At 33.6% G+C, this 21,168-nt stretch overlaps 4 protein-coding genes across 4 annotated transcripts; 1 reads left to right on the top strand and 3 right to left on the bottom strand.

Moving 5' to 3' along the window:
• Positions 1-601: 601 nt before the first annotated feature.
• LOC135839290 (modular serine protease-like) lies at positions 602-4,191 on the bottom strand. The gene is made up of 8 exons (XM_065355265.1): positions 3,899-4,191; positions 3,582-3,645; positions 3,324-3,437; positions 2,603-2,752; positions 1,929-2,048; positions 1,656-1,826; positions 1,097-1,317; positions 602-973 (listed from the first exon to the last, which is right to left on the bottom strand). The coding sequence occupies exons 1-8, from the start codon at positions 3,987-3,989 to the stop codon at positions 645-647; spliced, it is 1,260 nt and encodes a 419-aa protein (XP_065211337.1). The 5' UTR covers positions 3,990-4,191; the 3' UTR covers positions 602-644.
• A 553-nt stretch (positions 4,192-4,744) lies between these two features.
• LOC135839291 (chromatin target of PRMT1 protein) lies at positions 4,745-7,376 on the bottom strand. Its single transcript, XM_065355266.1, has 8 exons — positions 7,088-7,376; positions 6,537-6,598; positions 6,312-6,447; positions 6,080-6,224; positions 5,908-5,985; positions 5,679-5,807; positions 5,408-5,591; positions 4,745-5,310 (listed from the first exon to the last, which is right to left on the bottom strand). Exons 2-8 carry the CDS (start codon positions 6,590-6,592, stop codon positions 5,124-5,126), a joined length of 915 nt encoding a protein of 304 aa, XP_065211338.1. The 5' UTR covers positions 6,593-6,598; positions 7,088-7,376; the 3' UTR covers positions 4,745-5,123.
• A 690-nt stretch (positions 7,377-8,066) lies between these two features.
• On the top strand, positions 8,067-11,201 carry LOC135839286 (pyruvate dehydrogenase protein X component-like). Its single transcript, XM_065355253.1, has 11 exons — positions 8,067-8,378; positions 8,458-8,639; positions 8,739-8,901; positions 8,982-9,160; positions 9,248-9,426; positions 9,515-9,666; positions 9,744-9,880; positions 9,949-10,125; positions 10,205-10,389; positions 10,480-10,580; positions 10,676-11,201. Exons 1-11 carry the CDS (start codon positions 8,243-8,245, stop codon positions 10,843-10,845), a joined length of 1,761 nt encoding a protein of 586 aa, XP_065211325.1. The 5' UTR covers positions 8,067-8,242; the 3' UTR covers positions 10,846-11,201.
• Positions 11,011-19,460, bottom strand: LOC135839285 (mucin-1). The gene is made up of 20 exons (XM_065355252.1): positions 19,222-19,460; positions 17,602-17,736; positions 17,399-17,456; positions 17,238-17,308; positions 16,930-17,106; positions 16,321-16,428; positions 16,134-16,241; positions 15,939-16,046; positions 15,756-15,863; positions 15,557-15,664; positions 15,332-15,439; positions 14,953-15,060; positions 14,729-14,836; positions 14,507-14,614; positions 14,302-14,409; positions 14,044-14,151; positions 13,822-13,929; positions 13,189-13,296; positions 12,023-12,282; positions 11,011-11,797 (listed from the first exon to the last, which is right to left on the bottom strand). Exons 2-20 carry the CDS (start codon positions 17,708-17,710, stop codon positions 11,723-11,725), a joined length of 2,154 nt encoding a protein of 717 aa, XP_065211324.1. The 5' UTR covers positions 17,711-17,736; positions 19,222-19,460; the 3' UTR covers positions 11,011-11,722.
• Between the last annotated feature and the right edge of the window lie 1,708 nt (positions 19,461-21,168).

Raw genomic sequence — 21,168 nt, 5'->3', positions numbered from 1 at the left:
ATTGTTTTCAAAAAGTCTAAAAATCTACAAAAATTCGAAAATATTGGTAATTTTGTAACATGTTTTCACTCAAGTAGGTATGTAATAATATGTATACAGAAAAAAAACTTCTACGATAATGCTTTACATTAATATAAGTAGGTATAGGTATTCCATTTTCTACTGGTGTGTTTATCGGATTACCTGCACATTTTTTCGCCTTCTGACTTATCTCTCCGTCTTTTGAAGAAAAAAAAACAAGCCAAAGATGATGATAAAATTTTCAAAAAATATTGAACATTATTTTTTTAAATTTTAAATTATTTACCTCTTTAAAAAAAAAAGAAAAAAAAGCAAAATTCAAAATGAAATCAGTGGATTACATTTTCAACATTTATCTCGTCAAGATGATTTTATGAGGTCACTGACCTTCCTCTCCATTCATCACAGATGGACAAAATTTTCTTGTAATGGGTATTCGCATACGCAGTACGATTAAATAAAAAATGTAGCATTATGATTTATGTTAGTCTGCTACGAAGGTATTTATTTTTTCAGCACCTGGGTTAATTATTCATCAAGTGATGGTAAAAAAATTTGAATTCGCATTTCAACGAGCAAATTAAACGCAATGGAAAATATTTTTAATGTTTCTTCATCACATGTCATATTTTACCATTAAGAATTTTTGAAAGTTTTCTTCGGAAATAAAAAAATAAAGCGAGTAAGAGTAGGTATAAAATGACAATGTTGATGTGTATTAGGTTGTAACCTGCTGTGCCAGGAATACAAGTAAGTAAAGGGTTATTCCATTTTCCGTCTTCTTGACAGACTATTTCTTCGTAAACTGGTACAAAATCTTTGTACACGTGCGACTGTTTACAAATTGGATGTACTATTGTTCCAGCAATTAAATCATCTTCGCAACTAACACTTACGCCGTTGTGGTAACATTTGAGATCTGCATCGACCGGAGTCAATTTATCGCATATTTCTTTAAAAAAAAAAAAAAATAAAAAATAATAATAATCATTAGGAGACTTTTTGCTGTACAAAAATACGTTCTGATTTTGATAAAGTAAGTAATAAAAAGATTAATAAATTATTTAATACTCACTAGTACAATTGAAAATTGGAGGCTGCCATCCCAAATCTAGGCAAACTGACTGGAATTTATTTCCTTCTTTTCGAGCATATCCCAGATTGCACTGGAATGTTGCAACTGTGAGTTGACGTGCTACTTTATCGCCGTTTGTATAGCACGATTTTTCAGATTTTCCGTGACATTGATATTTGACAGTTTTATCAAGAAAGGATGAAGGAATAGTGCAAAATTCACTGTATGAAAATATAGGAACATTAAGAATTTTACATTTGAATCAAACAAACTTTACGTTTAATCCCTGAATCTCAATTTAAATTTTGAAAATTCAAAGCTGAAACTTCTCTACGTATACCTATTACCCACAATACCTCCTATTGTGTGTATTATTTTTTTTCAGCTTCAACTTTCGTCTAGAGACAATAAAGTCGTGACAGTTTTATTGCTTTGCCTACAGCTAGTTTAAGTAATACATTCGAAAATGAAAATTTCAATTTTAAGCGTAAATTTTTACGCTTGTTGCGATTTCAGGGTTAATATCCGCCCTATATTCGTAGCGTGGAGTCGAACTCACCTAGAGATAGAAACAGGTGTTGTTGTCTGTCTTTCAGTTCCGTTTTTATTTCTTTTGTTACATGTTCGAGCTGATTCATCAGATCCATCAATGCACTGTTTGATACCATCACAGCGGTAATTCATGTCTATGCAAGCTCCATAATCACATCGAAAGAATCGTTTGTCACATCTACGATTTAAAAGTTGAAAAAATAATTCGAGAAAATATTAGGTAAATACCCACACAAAATGTCAAGACGATGATGCTCTAAAAATAGATCATAACACTAACGGTGTATTTTTGCAAAGTTCGTAAGTTTCATCTGAACCATCATAACAGTCGTTCGATCCATCGCAAATTGAATCTATCTTGATGCACTTCGTAGATGAGGCACACAGAAAATTATTTTCTCTGCAACAAGAATAAAATGAAATAGAAAATGAGTATAGGTAGGCCTAGATGTCGAGGGGATTAATTAATTTCAAAAAAGACGAATATCAGATAATGAAAATTTGACAGTAATAATTTATAATTGCAACGAAAATAAACTTTTGTCTATGCCAAGGTCAATCAAATAAATGGGTTTCAAAACAAGTGTTTTAATCACATCATTTATTATTTTTAGGTAGGTCTAGGTACCTAGATATGTATTAATATTTTTAATGGTTTTCATTCTGATATTTTACACGTAAGTACATATTCTATAAAATTTAATAATGAAATGATGGAGCACAAAACAATTAGAAATACAATTAAGTTTGGATACTTGTTCAAATGGTGTTTACATCCGAAAAGCAACGATTATTTGCCGTTTTGTCTATGACATCTAAAGTATCTAATACACAAAGATTCGATGACACCACTCTTGAATTCTAATTTTGAGTGTGTTAAAAAAATAACTTCAGCAGACTTAAGTATATAGGTACAGGTAACAAAAAATGATCTCGCAAGTGTTTTGAACGTACCCACAGACAGTTTCATGATTTACCACGTTGTTAGATGGACAAATGGATGGTGATTCATCAGAATTATCTGCACAGTCTGGCTTTCCATTACATATTGTTGTGCTATCGATGCAAGCTCCATACGCACATCTAAAACTATACGATGGGCAGCTAGAAAAATAAAGTATGAATTCATAATTACCAGAAACCAAGAAACCAGACTAACAATTCTGAAATTGCAACAAATTACTAAAAAAATATAAGCCAAACGTGTTGTAGGTAAGGTACCAGGTACCTATGTTATAGCTTCGATATCGGACAATTAATCAAAAATTACTCGTATAATTAGGTCTAGCTACTCTACCTATCAACAAAATTCATCATTAGAATCAATCACGTAATAATAATTTAGTATGAGTATATTCACGTCCCTAGTCCTTTCCTCCTTTCATAAACAATTTCACTGAAATGTTCAGTTTCACCAAATCACTTATTATGTTGCTCCTTCGAATTTCAAGTTAGGCATTACATTCATCTTTCTTGTTAGAATTTTAGCTACGGTTAGCACCTAACTCAGCTAAATTTGAATGAAAATCCTAGAAAATCCCAACCTCCAGGTCCCAATGAAAATTTTCAATTACAATTTTTTTTTTACTAAATCAAACCACCAACTATTTTTAGTATTCTGAGTAATAACCTTTGTTTTTATACGTATTAAGTATTTGTATTCAGATTTGCATACTACATATGAAGACATCGTTCCTCATTTTCATCAGAATTATTTGAGCAGTGTGCTATTCCATCGCAAACTAGTGAATCATCGATGCATTGTCCGTCTGAGCAATGAAACTGCGTGCTGAAAAAAAATATCGCCAATTCAATATTAATTGATCGAGTTAATTATACTTATCTATTTTCCTCATTGACGTTACATTTTCTGTTTCGAATAATTTAGTTTTTGAGTTTTAGATCAAGTACCTACTTAAAAGTATGTACTTACTCTGAACAATTCGTAGTCTGTCTTTTAGGCCTTTCCAACGTAAAATCACTAGAAGAATAATTTGCTGAAAAAAGGCGAAAGAAAAATTCAGTTAATTTTAATTTTTACTGAAATGTACTCTGTTTTTGACACATGCTACGTATTTGATGAACGTATTCATATACTCAGAAATACATATACGTGAAAGCCTTGAAAACGTCCGTATTACGCAGATTTTTAAAAATACTAAAGTACAAATACTGAATCAAATACATTTAGGATTGATTCACGCATTAAAATCAACTTGTATGAAAAAAATGAACCGAATGTCAACTTACCGTTAAAACACAGACTGAAATAAAACAATAAGATATAAATGCAATTGATATCAAAATTTTTTATAATATCTATTCGCGTATTCGATTTCATTGTTCCAAAAAGTACACCGAAGTATTCATAAAACAATTATCAACCAAAAGTTACGAAAAATAACGAAAAAAAAATTGAATTCCATTCGTTAAGAATGAATATTATTAGTTTTGTTTCAAGTGTATCCTAGGTATTGGCACCAAGTGTGAACAACTTGTTTTTCTACTTCTTAATCATAGCGACGTCATATTCATACAGTTAGATTTCTATCAACGCAATTATTGAAATAATGACCAAGTAGAAGATTTTATTTCGATTTTTTTAATTTATGAAGTTTGTAAGTTAACATCTTTGTTATTCAACAACTCAAGTGCTAGTAAAAATAAACTTGAAAATTCCAAAATATATGTACAGCGTGCCATATTCCTATTCTTGAGCAGATGCGCATGCATTCATTTTTTGTGTGGGGGTTTTACCCGCGACAGTTCAAACTATTTTTAACAGTAGCGGCACGTCACATACGAGTACTTATTTACCGGATATTCGCATCCAATAATTATTCAAGAAGCCAGAAGATAAGAAACCATGATACATTTGAGAATGTGCCTTGAAAACAGACATACTACATGAATTACAAATATTTTTCTTGAACTGAGTTTTTTATGAATTGAAAACGCAATTTTTACTCATTCAAAGATGATATAATTTACAGAATTTAAACGCTCGCTTACCATTAGGCCTACCCAAAAAAAACTTTTCTTCGTTTTCGAGACTCGATAATTCGAAAACAAATTAAAACGAAACGGTACTTCACATACATTTAGAACGTGTTTTATTCCTTAAAATACATCTGCACATAGTTAATAACTTCTCAACTATTGAAAATATACATTTCTTTCAATTTGTTCTTTCAATGTTAATCTATATAAATTAAATAAAATTATGATGAAAAAGACAAAAAAAATCTCAAAGAAAGTAAATACAATAATGGTACTTGACATCAAATGAAATTAGTCCATGCTCACTGCAGATTATGCAGATCAATTACATCTTAATATACGACACAGAAAATATACCGGTCCAGATGTTTATATACACTGACAATCATACAACAAAACTATGATAGGACAAAGGTGAAGTATACAAAGAAGAAAAAACGGCCATATTATGTTATCAAAAACTCATTCTCAGGTTTCAATGCCATGTTTCTTCACTCATCATTGTATCCAGCTCTTTATCTAACGTAGCTTTTGACGTGGACATATACTGATCTAATTCTCGATCTAATTCTTCTTTGGTTGGCATGCGACCGCGATTGAAGTTTCCTCTTCCTCTGCCAGTGTCGGTGCCACGACCACGGCCTCTTCCGCGAAGTCGACTTCTGTTTGAACGAATTACAAACACGTTATTCGAACCGATCAATATTCAAGTAATCATTGCACCGGCGAATGATAAAGATGAATTATAATGATCATTACCTAAAACTACCACGGCCTCTTTTACGTCCGATAGTATTTCCATTATTCGAACGGAATCCACCGCCTAATTTAGGTCTGTATGATCTTAAGTCATTTCTTACTGTATTTCTCAGACTTCCTCCTCGTCCTCTCCCGAATCCTCTTCGACGTCCTGAAAACTGTCCTCTAAGCGAAGTTCCAGCTTCTGAAATTACGATAAGTGATTAGGTGATATTCAAAAAATAAAATAAAATGAATGAACAAACTATTCCAGTATGTTTTGATAACTAACCAGGGTATCGGGAACGCGATTTACTTCTGCTCCTGAATCTATTATTGCTTTGAGATCGTGCTCGACTACGACTACGACTCCTCGAACGAAATGGTAATCTGCTTCTAGATCGACTTCTCGATCGACGACCTTTTGAAAAATATTCAATCAAAATCCGGTAAATAACAAAACGTCAGAACATTTTCCTCTTGCGCAATTTGAATTCAATGCAATCTGATGCAATACTCACGAGCGACTTTGTTAGCAACGAAAGGGCTTCTGGCTCTAGATCTACGCTGAGCAGCTAAAATAGCATTTTCAGCGACGCCTACAAAAAAACAGAAGTTGATTATTTGTTTAGAAAAAACACTTAAAAATTACAATCGAAACGAATTTCTGATAAATACAACGATTATATTTACCTATTCCACGATTGAGTCCCCTCGTCAATGGAGATTTTCCGGCCAAGCTACCGCGACCACGCCGTGCGCTGAAACCTCGAGGTAATCGTAAACGTTCTCTGACACTTATGGCTCCTGGAAGACCAAGTCTTGTTTTAATTGAATCCTAAAATTAAAAATAAATCGTCAGTTGATCCATTCCGAATTCCTCACGAAACATCAAAGTTCATGCAATGAAATATCAACTACGAACTCTTCTTAATGCAGCGGCAACAGAAGGACGTCTTTCCATTTGCTGCGCCAATCGCCTGTTTCGACCAGAAGCCAACTGCTGCATAACCCGCTCACCGGACGTGGAGGCTTCTTTCGTCTTTCTAATCTTGGTGAAGCTGTAATGAATTGATAAAAATGTTGATATTATTTTATCATAATATAGCATTACTGCGGAGGTAAAAAATACAACTCAAATTATTCTCACCGTTCGTGAAGAGACATTGCGGTGGCACTTTTCACCACGATTTGTTTCAACGACATCGCTTCCTGCAAAACAAATATCAATTAGAGCGAAATGGTCCAAAATATGATGAATATTCGAGCACTAGAGAAAGATGTCATATTCTTATCTAAACCACACAATGCAGTATCTCGATTCAACGATCAAATTTCAGAAACGTATTTACGCCTATCAGTCACCGTATCGATAAGCGAAATGCATTCAATACTATTCGAAGTTGATATTTAGACAATTCGAAATACATTCGAATACTTATATCATTCCTTCGTTCATTCATTTATTCAAAAAATGAGTCTTTACACATCTTTGACTGTTTGAGAAGAAGACAACGCTAGGGACAAGATGAAGCTTTGCGATAAACTACCTTGTTTGGTATCAGACATAAACATTTATCAGTCTATGAGAATTAAAGTACTAATGAATAATGTAATGATTTTTACGTAGAATACACTGCATGATATTAAGTATAGCTCGAATTTCATCAAAATGACGTATTGAACATAATTAATACTTACTCAGTTCGTTAAATTGGAAACAGAATACCGATTCTAGACAACAAACTGCAACATGCAGTACAGAGAATACAATCGGAATTACACGAAATAAGCAGAAATGCTTGTATCTCAAGTCATTTCTGCATTTGAGTGGAATCAAACACCGGAAATTTGATACATTACACGACTATTATTAAAAGTAAAATACCTTTTTCAGCGAAAATTTCACAACAGTACACAATTCTCAAAAAAGCAGTAAAATAATTAAACGCAGATCGCAGATCCGCTAGCAAGCAACCGAAACTTTCTTCCACTGTTGTGTGATTCGTAAACTGGAAGGAAGCACCAGCACTAAACGAATTTTCAGAAAATTGACTTGGAGTGCGTAATTTTTTGCCAGATTCTACATTGAATTTTTCAACTTTTGAGTTGTTGTCCTTCTGCAACTTTATTCTCTGTGATTTTTTTTCAAATTTGTAGAGCTGTACAACAACCGGAATTCGGAAACTCGGATTCGGAGTCAACGAACATGTGTTGCACTCTGGCGGTGAGATGCATGAAACACATGTTATCATGCTGAAAGGGGGACATTTCCATACTCACGCACACTTACACACGCGCACACACGACTAGTCGAGATGCGAATGAATGCGATTCTCTGCAAAAAGTCCCCCTTTCAGCAAGTCGATGGTGGCGCCGCCACGAGATGTTAACGCCGAATCTTAAGCATCCGAGTTTCCGAATATCCGGTTGTCAACCGGATTCCAGGAATCCTTTGTTTTTTTTTTACTGTTTCTGTGACTTTTTTTTGGATTTCGAATCTCTGCGTTGGAAAAGTCACAGAAACAGACAAAAAAAACAATGGATTCGGCGAATCCGGGTGTCATCCGGTTAATCGGTTAAAGCAGTAACCGGATGGCATATTCCGATTTCATTCCGATTATCCGGTTGTTGTACAGCACTACAAATTTGATAAGTAGTGATAAGAAAAATAACATTGATCTTGAGTTGTTCGGTGTGTTCGGTGAAATGCGAAGGGTTAATTGGATGTAACCTTCAAATTTTCTCCTCATCAGTCTTGATAAAAATAAGTTCAAACTTTATGCTTTTAAATGTATCTTTACCTTTTATACTAAATACCTAAATTTATAATCTTTAGTCATTCCACTGCTCAAAATGTCTACTGTAATAAGATCGCGATGTGTCAATATAGCTAAAAAATTTCTTGCCATTGAATCGTTGAGTAATGTTTCTTATTCGGCAGAAAGAGCTTCATTTCGTTTTCAGTTACACACATCGGCCTTTCTAAATGGTACGTAGAGAATAACTTTAAAGACTTCTTGTAATTGATTAAATAGAGCTTTCAACGACACTATTTGTAATTTTTACAGTCAAAGGAATGGATATCAAAATGCCTTCCTTATCACCAACTATGACTATGGGTACAATTGTAAAATGGCACAAAAAAGAAGGTGATCCCATTGCTCCAGGAGATGTTCTGTGTGATATACAAACTGACAAAGCCGTAATGTCATTCGAAACTGAAGAAGAAGGCATTTTAGCTAAAGTGCTGGTAAGAATTCAGTTTTAAACGTATTTTTGATTGAACACTCATGTCAGGTTTCATACGTCCTATACCTGTCCGATTTTTGATGAATTTTTGTTGGTCTAGATTCCCGAGGGTACTTCGGACGTTCAAGTGGGCGCTTTAATAGGATTGATCGTAAACGAGGGTGAAGATTGGAAAAGCGTGGAGTTACCCAGTGATTCGGAATCGAGTATTGCTAGTGAAGCCTCGTCTGAATCGACCAACACTGCTACTGATGAAGAACTTGGTGAGATTATCGCCATTACAAATTGATATATGTATTTTCATGAATACAGTTTAGGTCATTGGAATTTTATTCATTTTCAGGAATTCAACGTGTTTTAATGCCATCTCTTTCTCCTACCATGAGCGAAGGAACTATTGTGAAATGGTGCAAACAAGAAGGTGATCCTGTGGCACCAGGTGATGTACTTTGTGAAATACAAACCGACAAAGCTGTCATGTCATTCGAAACAGAAGAAGAAGGAATCTTAGCCAAAATATTAGTTAGTACTTGTGTATTGTGTGTCTTATGAAGTTGAAAAAGTTTGGACTAATTTCATTTCTACTCTATCGATGTATTTCTTATTCAGGTCAAAGAAGGTACAGCCGGTGTTCAAGTGAATTCTATGATTGCTGTATTAGTTCCGGAAGGAGCAGATTGGAAAAATGTGAAAGTACCTTCTTCTAGCGCTCGTCCAGCTGCGTCTGCTGAGAAAGTAGCCGAAAAATCTCCTAAAGAACCCGCTTCAGCGCCTTCTCGCGATCATTTGTACGTGAAACCAATAATCTAAAAATGTTGAAAATGTTGAAAATGACTTTCTTCGTGTAAAGGAAAGGCCTTATTTTAATTTTTGCAGATCTTACGGACCAGCTGTTAGAATACTTTTGGAATTATATCAAATCGACGGTTCCAAAGTGACAGCTACTGGTAGAAATAAGAAAATATTAAAATCAGATGTCTTAAATTATGTTACCGCCAATAAGTTGCAACCAAAACCTCCAACTCCTGGTAAACAATCGTTTCATCAATGAATCTACACTTTTCTAACATTTGATTCATATTGTTTAATGTGTCTATTTTTTCAGTTCCATTGCCGAAAAAAAGTTCCGCATCAACTGCGGTGGATGAAGTTACCTTCACGAGAAAAACGTTCGAAAAATATACAGATATCGAATTATCATCAATGAGAAAAACTATTGCTAATAGATTAACGATATCCAAGGTAAATAATAACGTTTTTCTCCGATCATTTGATGACATTCTCATGCATGATGTATTATTTTCGTCTAGACAACCATTCCTCATGCGTACGCTACAGTTACCGCTGAAGTTGATGACCTATTGTCGTTGAGAAAACAGATGAAATCTGCCGGTGTAAATGTTTCCGTTAATGATTTTGTAATTAAAGCAGTCGCTTTAGCATTAAAGCAATGCCCGCATGTTAATAAGTTGTATATCAAAGATGAGGTAATTTATTGATTTCCATCATGTTTAAACACCGGAGTTGAATTTTTTTTAAAAATAATGTACATTTTGCATTTGAAAGGTTGTCGATAATTCCGCTATAGATATATCGGTAGCAGTTGCAACCGACTCCGGTTTAATTACACCCATTGTAAAGCAAGCTGATCAAAAAAGTGTAGATGAAATTTCGGCCGAAATAAAAGAATTAGCGAAAAAAGCTCGTCTCGGTAAATTGCAATTACACGAATTCCAAGGGGGAAGTTTCACGTAAGTCAAAATGCAAATCAATCGCAATTGAGTTTTTATTTGAAAACATGGTTTTGATTTATATTTTTAATTTTTTTCATATATGTGTAGAATCTCGAATTTGGGTATGTTCGGGATTTCGGAATTCAGTGCTATAATAAATCCTCCTCAGTGTGCCATTTTAGCCGTCGGCGGAGGACGTCAGTTTGTTGGTAAGTTGAGAACAGAAAGAACTATTATTCAATCAATTTTTTTATTCATATTATGCAATTTGTATTTTCTAATCAATCTTCGATCTTTCATTCAGATATCAATAAAAATGCCAAAACCAAAATGACTTCTACTTTATCATTCGACTCCCGCGCTATTAGTGAATCAGCAGCTGCGGATTTCTTAGAAACCGTTCAATGGCTCTTACAAAACCCAGTCAATATTGTCATTGGAGCTAGTAAAAAAGCAGCTGCGAGAAGTGCCTAATTTCGAGCATTCTCTCCCATTCGCTCACTGATCAGCGAAAAATGAAAAAAGAAAAGATATCTGTTAAATTATTTAATATGTAACTTAATTTGTTATTGTCGTTATTGTTGCTTGATTGTTGCGATTTGTGTTACAAAATGTACGCTTTTTAAATGTTGAATAATATAACAACGAAGTAAAATATTTATTTTTGTTGAAATAGTGTACGTATATTGCATAATGTAGTTCGGAAATAACATCGAGACGAGATGATAATCTTCGTACTGTCGTCTTCGCTGACTATGATTTTGAAAATGTCTTTAAAATTGGCTCGAAAAATTATACGTCTACCATTTGTGTGTAGTTTTCTACTTTTACATTTAGTTTTTTATTTATTTATATGAAAATGTCACGTGAATTGATTCAGATAATTTCATGAGTGCTAAAAGACTTTCAAAATTTAAATTTATGTCATGGAAAAAAATGATTTTGATCAGTTGAATCGACTTATGATTACTTATCACGTATAAAAATATAAAACCAAGCATTTCTGATCGAAATGAGAGTACCTAAGTATAGTTGAATTGAAATATATTTTATACTCAATCTTGAGCCGAAAGTAGGATTACAACGGTTCATTGTACGCATGAGTAATATCTGTAAATGCTAACGAGATCGCGAGCTGTGTTTAAATTTAATCGGTACACGTTTATATTTTTTAAAATCATTTTTTATACGTACCACGTATTCAATTTAATTATTAGGTACTCAATTACTGTTTTTTAAAACCTCATTTTTAATACGAAAAAAATAAATACTTAAAATATTCAAATTTTCAGAAAAGAAATCGTAGTACCATCTTGAAATACCTAGCTAAATTTCTTGAATCTGAATATGGTCAATAAACAAGATTGAACGTATATTCAGAGTGTTTGATGCCGAAGGAATGTGCTGGAGGATAATCGATTTGTATCTAAAACATTGAAAAAAATACAATATGATCAAGTATCAATTTCAGGAATCAAAAAAGCAAAAAAATAGTTCTATCAAAACGTAGAGCACCAGACACGACTCATACACACCAACTAAGAAGCAATTAAGCTCAACAAGGATGTTGAATAATTTTTGTGACTTTGAAGTATATATTGATCCTGAAAGCTGAGCCATTTACTGATACCTTACTACACATTTGCATTACCTTTTCAGGAGAGTATGCTCCAGGTCCTGGTTTCAAATTACTATCAGACGGCATTTGATATCGAGAACTAACAGAATAAGCGGGAGATTTCGGTTTAATGACGTCAGCATTGGGATTTTCATATGTACCCGGTCCCGGAATAAGAGCTCTTTCATCTCGGAATTCTTTCTGTCTTCCAGAAATGCTGAAGGCAGGCGCTGTTCTAATATTACCTTCCGCACAGCCACCCAGAGCAGGCGGTATGTTGTACACATTAGGAGCTACAATAGAAAATTTTTTAAATACATCATCATAAAAGAGTATTTTTTCATAAATTATATGCAATAAGTATAGGACGTATGGGTATAAATAATCATCCATAAAATTCATCACGTATACGTATTCAAAATTCTTGCGAGTGATTTCCTAAACAATGATTTGTGCATCAATTCAGCATTCACGTGCGCAACATAGTTGCATCATATTTTACGGTGCAAGTTCATAAATGCATAGTTTTTCAAGGCTACAGTAATTTTAACATCAAAGGAGAAAACATTAATTTAAATTTATATCTATCGCGACCGCAAGTGTCTCGTATAACTTGGATGGTATCCATTAGCAGGTAGACTTACCCATTTCTTAATTATTCTCAGTTCCAGTTCTTCTACCTACTTGTATTAAAATACATAATATGTAGGTACATCCTAATACGCAGGGGGGGGGGTCATTATAAAGATTACTTTTATTCGCAGTAGTTGACATACGTATGCTTCAATATTTTGATAACTCCCTAGTTCTTAATTGAAGCATGTGTTTCCAAAACGCACCAAGTCCAAAAAAATATTGATAAGAAATTCATGGTACTTAATACAATTTGGAAATGTAGAAATGGCCCAAATTGGCTGATTTTTTGATATGTTGTAGCCAAGACCTCTGGTCACAACATATCAAAAAATCAGACATTTTGGGCCGCAACTTTATGCTAGATGGCCTTGCAACCTCAGAATCGTTGAAAATGGACTTATATAGTGCGTTTTGGAAACACATGCTTCAATTGAATACTATAAACACTATTCTTAAAAGATCGCACTAAAATACGAAGTAGCTCGATGTTGTCTTTTTATGTCTCAAATTTTTTTCATAATATAAGTAGATAAATTAGGTAGGCATTGAAAAAATGAACATACCTGGAGTATCACTTGGTCTCTCAATAGATGTTTTCAGACCGAACGTATATTTTGGAGAATGTCCAAGAATAATAGTTCCGGACCTTTCCAATTTATAATGACCCGGAGCTAGGACAAAAAAATTTCGAGTAAAATCAAACAGAAACCAACAGAATTTGATTTCCATTCTCTCGCCTTCTATTTGTTGATGCTGCAACTCAAATACCACGTATGAAGGTTCTCCAACTGATACAAGCCACTTGAAGGGGCAATCATCAACCAATATTGTAAGATGAAATAAAACCAATTTCGATTTAAAAAAAAAAAAAAATTGAAACTGTTGGTGTTATCATATTTTTTTGAAGTTGACGAGTATTTATCGCAGCGATGGCATCGAATAAAGTATTCGCAAAAGCAATTTATTGCTTCTTCAAATATCACTGTTGGTGAACCAACCTATCAATGTAAGTGCATTTTGAGTTGCATTATCGTCAGTTATATGGAGCGATAGATAACCAAGCAAAATATTTGAACAGGTGTAACGAATAAGTATGTACCTATAGGTTTAGTAATTGGATATTTTACGAAGATATCACTAGTGATACGAAACAAACAAGGTACCTATACACTAGAAAAATTTCGAGTGTTACATACCTGGCGTCGTGCTTGGTTTTTCAATTTGAGATTTTATACCGAAGGAATACTTGGGCGCATTGTCGAGTAGCGCTGCAGCTGATTTTTCGGGGCAATATTCTCCGGGGGCTGAAATTATTTTACACCATAGTAATTATGTACGCATATACAAACACAAATCTTATTCCCTCTTGATTAAAAAAAAAAAAAAAAAAAAAGCAATATGATGAATATTAAACAAACCTGGTGTAGTACTCGGTTTTTCGATTTGTGATTTCATTCCAAAAGTGTATTTTGGTGAGTTATCCAACAGAACAGCAGATGACCTTTCAGGCGAATATTCTCCCGGAGCTTTAAATAATTTATTAAAACAAGATAGGTAGGTACTAGGTAGTTATTAGATAGGTATATGTACTTACAATATTTTTATAAAAATTACGTAGCTTACAAATTAAATGAAACATTTTTTATTTCAACATTCATAATAATGATATATTATACCTGGCGTAGTACTTGGTTTTTCTATTTGAGATTTCAAACCAAAAGAATATTTAGGCGAATTATCCAATAAAACGGCAGCTGATCTTTCGGGACAGTATTCCCCAGGAGCTATAATTACAAAAAAAATTAATTGGATATCATGAAAAAATCATTCAAGTCCAAATTGTGCTGATTTTATTTGAACAATTATCGGAGTTATTGGTACCTGGCGTCATGCTGGGTTTTTCGATCTGCGATTTTATTCCGAAAGAATACTTGGGAGCATTGTCCAACAACACAGCGGCTGATTTTTCAGGCGAATAGTCTCCAGGAGCTGAAAATTATTATTTAAAAAAAAATTAATGTATGATTCGATCGGAGACCCGACCCTTCTACCTATAAATAAATAGGTAGGTAACTATAAAATGTACGTATAGAGGTAAGATACCTGGAACACCATTCGGTTTTTCAATTTGTGATTTCAAGCCGAAAGAATATTTAGGTGAATTATCCAACAAAGCTGCGGCTGATTTTTCCGGGCAGTATTCTCCAGGAGCTATTATACATGTATGGACAGAAAAGTAATTTGTAATCAGTATATCAATGTATTAAATGCCAACACTAGTGAACAACTACATATTCAGTGCAAAAAGAAATGCCTCGAAAAGTAACCTGGAGTAATGCTTGGTTTCGCAATTTGTGACTTCATGCCAAAAGTATATTTAGGAGAATTATCTAGTAACACTGCAGTAGATTTTTCTGGCGAATAGTCTCCAGGTGCTACGAATAGGAGAGTTGAAAATTTTAGAATCACACAAATTAAGCTCGTGTATTTACCAACAGCTAGGTTATCCTTTTAGACCAAAAGAATAACTTTTTCAACATCAATTGACTACAAATTATAAGTAAGAAAAACTTGAAGAGTTTCAAAAATGTCTTATAAGCACTACATTTTTTTAAAAAGTCCAATTCTCACAAGTAAAGATACCTATCCCGGAACAAATAAAGTAGGTATTTAAATTATTATTAATGAGAAGTCATGAGTCATCACCTGGAGTGGTGCTTGGTTTTTCTATCTGTGATTTCATTCCAAACGTATATTTAGGAGAGTTATCTAATAAAACTGCTGCTGATTTCTCTGGCGAGTATTCTCCAGGAGCTAAATTTCATAAATTGGAGCAAAACGATCCGAAATAATTAAATCCGTAAGTAGGAGAAATTCACAGCAGATAAGTAGGTAGGTACGTAAAATTTGAAGAAAAAAAACGAAAGTTACCTGGCGTTAAGCTCGGTTTTTCAATTTGTGATTTCATTCCAAACGTATATTTGGGCGAACTGTCCAACAAAGTAGCTGCTGACTTTTCTGGCGAATATTCTCCAGGAGCTATATGCAAGATGCATTTTGAATATTAGGTATGGGCGTTGAAGAAAAATTAAAGTACGTAATAATACGAGTAACAACCAATGTTTCATACCTGGGGTAGTGCTAGGTTTTTCAATTTGTGATTTCATTCCGAAAGTATACTTGGGGGAGTTATCCAATAAAGCAGCAGCAGATTTTTCTGGACAATATTCTCCCGGAGCTGCCATATTATACAGAAAAAATGTTTAGTTTACCTATCAAAGAAATTCTGATTTAATATGAAAATGACGCATACCTGGTGTAGAACTTGGCTTTTCAATTTGAGATTTCATTCCGAAAGTGTACTTGGGTGAGTGATCCAATAAAAGAGCAGCAGATTTTTCTGGCGAATATTCTCCAGGCGCTACCATATATCATACAATAAAATTTGAAAATTTTAGTTTGACCATAAAAAAATTGTTATACATAAAAGTTGTAAGTATAGGTATACCTGGAGTGGTACTAGGTTTTTCAATTTGTGATTTCATTCCAAATGTATATTTAGGTGCATTATCGAGTAATACGGCAGCTGATTTTTCAGGGGAGTACTCTCCAGGAGCTGAGATTCAAGAACTTGAATAAGATTTGCGATTGTGATAGCGAATAAATATTTATAGTTACCAAGTCATGAAGCGTACCTGGAGTAGTGCTAGGTTTTTCAATTTGCGATTTCATTCCAAAAGTATATTTTGGCGAATTATCTAAAAGAGTCGCGGCTGATTTTTCGGGGGCATACTCTCCCGGAGCTATAAATCAATAAAGTAATGTTATTAGTTTCAAATATCATAAAAACGTTGGGTACAACTACAAACCTACTCAACTGTGCCGCGCATGATTTGGGTGAAGAGTGCACGTGCAATACTCATGGTAAATAATTCTTTAAACGATAGGTACTTATCACCGAAAAATTAGATGAAAATGAGAATTAACAATATTTTTGCACCTATCACTCTTTTTTTCTCAATTTCAACTGAATTAATTCAACGGTGCAAAAAATGTCAACATCGGAAACTCTGAGTAGGTACCTACTGTGTTATTTTGAATACGTATACGTAAATAAACGTCGCATTTTCACGATTACTTATTGGAATCAAATGAATAAACCAGATTAAGTTTTCTATCTTCTTCATACAGGTAGGTAGATGAGTAAACGAAACCCATCCTGTCGATATTCTCATCTCATTTCAACTTGAAATATTAGTATTGAAATCGAGGTTAGTTATGTACAGCAAATATCTGTATCTCACCAGGTGTCAGACTAGGTTTATGAACTTGTGTTTTCAATCCAAACGTATACTTGGGAGAATTATCCAATATCACATTTACTGATTTTTCTGGGCTGTAGTCGCCAGGAGCCGGGGTAATTTCGTGTTTACCTTCTTTATTGCGAGAATATAGAGAGATCGCTGGCGGAGTATCTTTGCCTATTAAACAGATAAAGAGGATGTCAGGAAAACAATATCGAAATTTTGATTTAATTTCCAATTGACAAATCATGGAATTTCTCAATGTACGAGTAAGTTCCCCTAATAAATTTAGTCACAGGATAGCTCACCTTTTGCACTTAGGCCAGTCACGTTGTATTGCCCAGGTCCTGGTCCAACACTTCCATTTCTAGCGTCGTGTCTGAAAGCCACAAAAAAAATTAACAAATCCTACGACTGGTAATTTATAGTCAAAGAAAACGCCCTGAATAAGAATATAATATAAACTTACTTCAAACCAAAAGAAAAAGAAGGTGCTCTTCCTATTTTAGAATCATTTGACACATTACCTAAAGCATAAATTTTGAAATGAATAATCTCCAAGTACATAAAATCAAATTACTCGATGTATACAATTTCCGGACGAACTTATAAATTTATGCTAATTCACTCGAGTTATCGTATAGTTTACTCGTAAAATTTATCGTTACTAACCCATCAAAGGCGTTAATGCAACGCAAGCAGGGCCGGGACCAGTAAATTCCGCTGCTATTGGTCCTCTCCTTTTTGTAGGAGTCCAAGGTCGTTGTTGAAAGCCACCCATTTTACAATAACAATTTTGAGATAAACCTTGTGAACAGAAACGGAACAATAATACTGTAAAATCAGTCAATACAAAAATCAACAATCAGCATGTTTTAAATTTTTAAGGATGGGAGGGGAGCATAAAAGAAAGGTTGTTGACCTGCAAAATGTTGAATAAAAAAATACCAATTCAGCCGCCAACGCTATAAGTAGATGAAATTTTATGAGTTTATTGTCCAATATTCAATGAAAGGTGCCCAAAAATATTCGCTAAGCTAATACAAATTTGTTTCGATTGTGAAAAAATTTATCATGAGAAATTGAGAATGCACACCAATGAAATGTCACGCTCGATATTTTTGATTTGCGTAAGTGTTTAAAATATTCATTACCTACCTTCTTGAAGTTCTTACAATAAATTAGAGTTGGAAAATGAGTGGAGAAGGAACCTGAATCTCGATGCGGTTCTCTCTATTAAAACAAGGCTCACTCTTGAAATAGGTACCTACTACCTACATTTACAATTCAGGACAAAATCGTGTAATTTTTTACACAATGCAAAATAAGTCATCTTTTTCAACAGAACCTCGAAATGATCAAGAAAAGGAAGGGTGCTTCCCCCACACACTTTTTTGTTTTCGAATTTGAATAAACATTTCAAAATAATTTTTGAATTTTAAAAATCTTGGCATCTCTTCACCAACAAATAGTGACAAGTTTATGTTAGTCGATCGACTCTTTTTTTTATACAGACCTATCTATTGAAAATGAAAAGTTTGGGTTTTTCTCACGTAGCTAAAGTAAATGTTTGATTTTTTGTTCAATTTAGACAATTTTCATGTTGGTGAGTGGGCTGAATCCACTGAAAATTTTACAACCGTAAAAAGTAATATGCTTTTGCCAATTTGGTATTGAAAGAATTTGTGCATATTACAAATTCTGGAACCAAATGAAACATTTTCTGAAATCACCCCACCAATTTTTAAAAAATCTCGAATTATTCTAAATGGAAAATTCATTCACCAAAACTCAAATTGTAATAAACTCAAATTGTAATAAACTCAAAATTTATAGAAATAATATGAAAAGTAGGTAGGCTAGGCACCTATAAGTACCAAATGTTACCTACATTTGCAAAAAAAAAAATCATGAATAATTTTAGGTATCTATACAAAAAAAGAACACTTGGCAGTAGCTTTTGCAGAATAAAAAAAAATGTTTGTACTAGAACAACTTGGTACTTACAGTTGAAAAAATCCTACCACCTGGTAAATCAAGTAATCAAATCTATGTCAAACACACTACGTCTCTTGCAAAAGTTCGATTTAAATCATTAAAAAAGTAAAACTATTTCATCGAAGAACAATTTTTGACAAAACACTCCACAAGTGAAATAATAAAATTGAAATTTCTAGAAAGGAAATTGGCGGTTGAATTTAATAAATACCTACGAACGACACTATACACGAAACGATGCGTTATAAACTAAAATTTACGTAAATGCCTACACAATGCTATAAAGGTACGTACCACTTTGCGACAAAAGTGAGGAAAATTTGTGTCAGAATCTAACAACACGACGCTTAACCGATATTTTCAGAACCGTCACTACTTGGTACTGCAAAACTTTCGAGTATCAGTATTTTATCCTCGGTTTATTTTGTTTTTTGTTTGAGTAACGCACGTTTCACTGCCTACGCTGTGCAAACTCGTCGTAATCGAAGTAAAATTGTTACTTTAAACGGGAACCAAAATGATCAACTGGTGTGCCTACAGAAAAGATGAATAAACTGACGGATACGAGTGGAAGAGGGGAGAAAAAACACATCTCGAGAATAAAATTGACTTCATTCGTTTATTGCAATCGATATACGTACCATGAATTGCATAATAAAAACGTATCAGGAACTGATTACTAATTCGCAATAGAGAGAGAGAACTAGGTACTGAGGATCAATATGGAGCTTGATCGCATTCAACTACTTTTTTTTTACCGGAAAAAAGTTTCTGTGGGCACATTCGTCATGTTGTACCTACATACATACATTACTCAGGTACCAACTGTTGGTTTTCTATATATTTTCTTCTCATATTTATCAGAAATCGGAACCAATCACACGTGTGAGGCACATATTTATTATTAGGAATAGATGGAAGTAGGATTGAAAAATTCTAAAAAAGATAATATCATTAGCATAATTTTCCAGTGTTCTTGAAACAAAACTCAAAATGTGAGGGCGCATTTTGACTCATGATCGAGTATGATTTGATACCCCAAAGTTTTTTTTATTCTAATTATAGGTAGTCTTTCTTGTAGGTACCTACTTGCTTTTAAATTTTGAATCATTCATGCCTTTTTTCCAGCATTAGTTGTTGTTAGACATCGCCCTTAAAAGGTAGGCAGGTAGTAGATATTCATTATTAGAGGATAGCAATGTATCAATGTCGCCCTTGTATTTGAAAAAATTATGTAAATACGAATAAATGATTCTCAAATGGTGTACTTCTAATACTCGTACTTACAGTTGAGATAGAACTGAAAATCACGTGAAACCCGTTTCTTGCAAAATGACTCTGGTATCATTTCAATTTCAGGTTAATTTTTGACCAATTTTGATGTTGAGAATTTTTTAACGTTAGTATGTTTTACAACCTGACGATTTTGATTGAGCAAAAATTTGGTTTGCTGAAAAAGCATGTCACCTGCACCTCTAAATTCAATTTTGAGCTACCTAAATTAATTTTTCAATTTTTATCGATTTTTTGAAAACGGTATAAAGACATAAAAATCTGGAATCGACTTACCAAAATCAATTTCAAACTCTTTCTAGAAAATCCGGAGCCTTGGATGATGGAAAATTTTGGGTTTGTTTCGAGAAGATCTACCTCGGAACAGAGTAATCGATTCAAATTTTCACTTCAGTATTCAAACTTTTTGTGAAAAAAATATATTTGCTAAAAATTTAAAAATCAACTTTAGCAGTTCTAAATTCAGCTCTTATGTGAGGGTGATATCAGAATAAAATGGAAAAACAGTTCATTTTGAATGGAGTAATAAATTATCAACAAACTTTTTTATAGCTTATAATTGGGACACATCCATGCACAATTGCACATAATACCTGTTCAACGATCGGCGAGCTATAATTAGCCCTATCCCCCTCCTCTACATATACCTACTTAGGGTTTACTTTTTTTCCAGTTGTTACGCGAAAAAAATCAAATAATGCATATGTTTCATCTGAGGAAATTGACTTTAGTCGTGGTTAAATTTTTGCATTTTTAACAAAATATTTATTAAACGAAGCATAAAATAATGAAATATCGACATCGACATTCTATCAATTTTGATATAAAATTTCAATATGTAGTTACCTACCATTGAAAAGATCAAGAATAATTATACTTATCCTCCAGTTTAAATTTTAATCGTATGGTTGAGCATCGCCTAATTTAGTTATGAAAAAATTGAAATAT

The sequence above is a fragment of the Planococcus citri genome, chromosome 3, assembly GCF_950023065.1.
Source record: "Planococcus citri chromosome 3, ihPlaCitr1.1, whole genome shotgun sequence".
In the NCBI taxonomy this organism is placed as follows: Eukaryota; Metazoa; Arthropoda; class Insecta; order Hemiptera; family Pseudococcidae; genus Planococcus; species Planococcus citri.
This window is presented reverse-complemented; position numbering and strand designations above follow the sequence as displayed.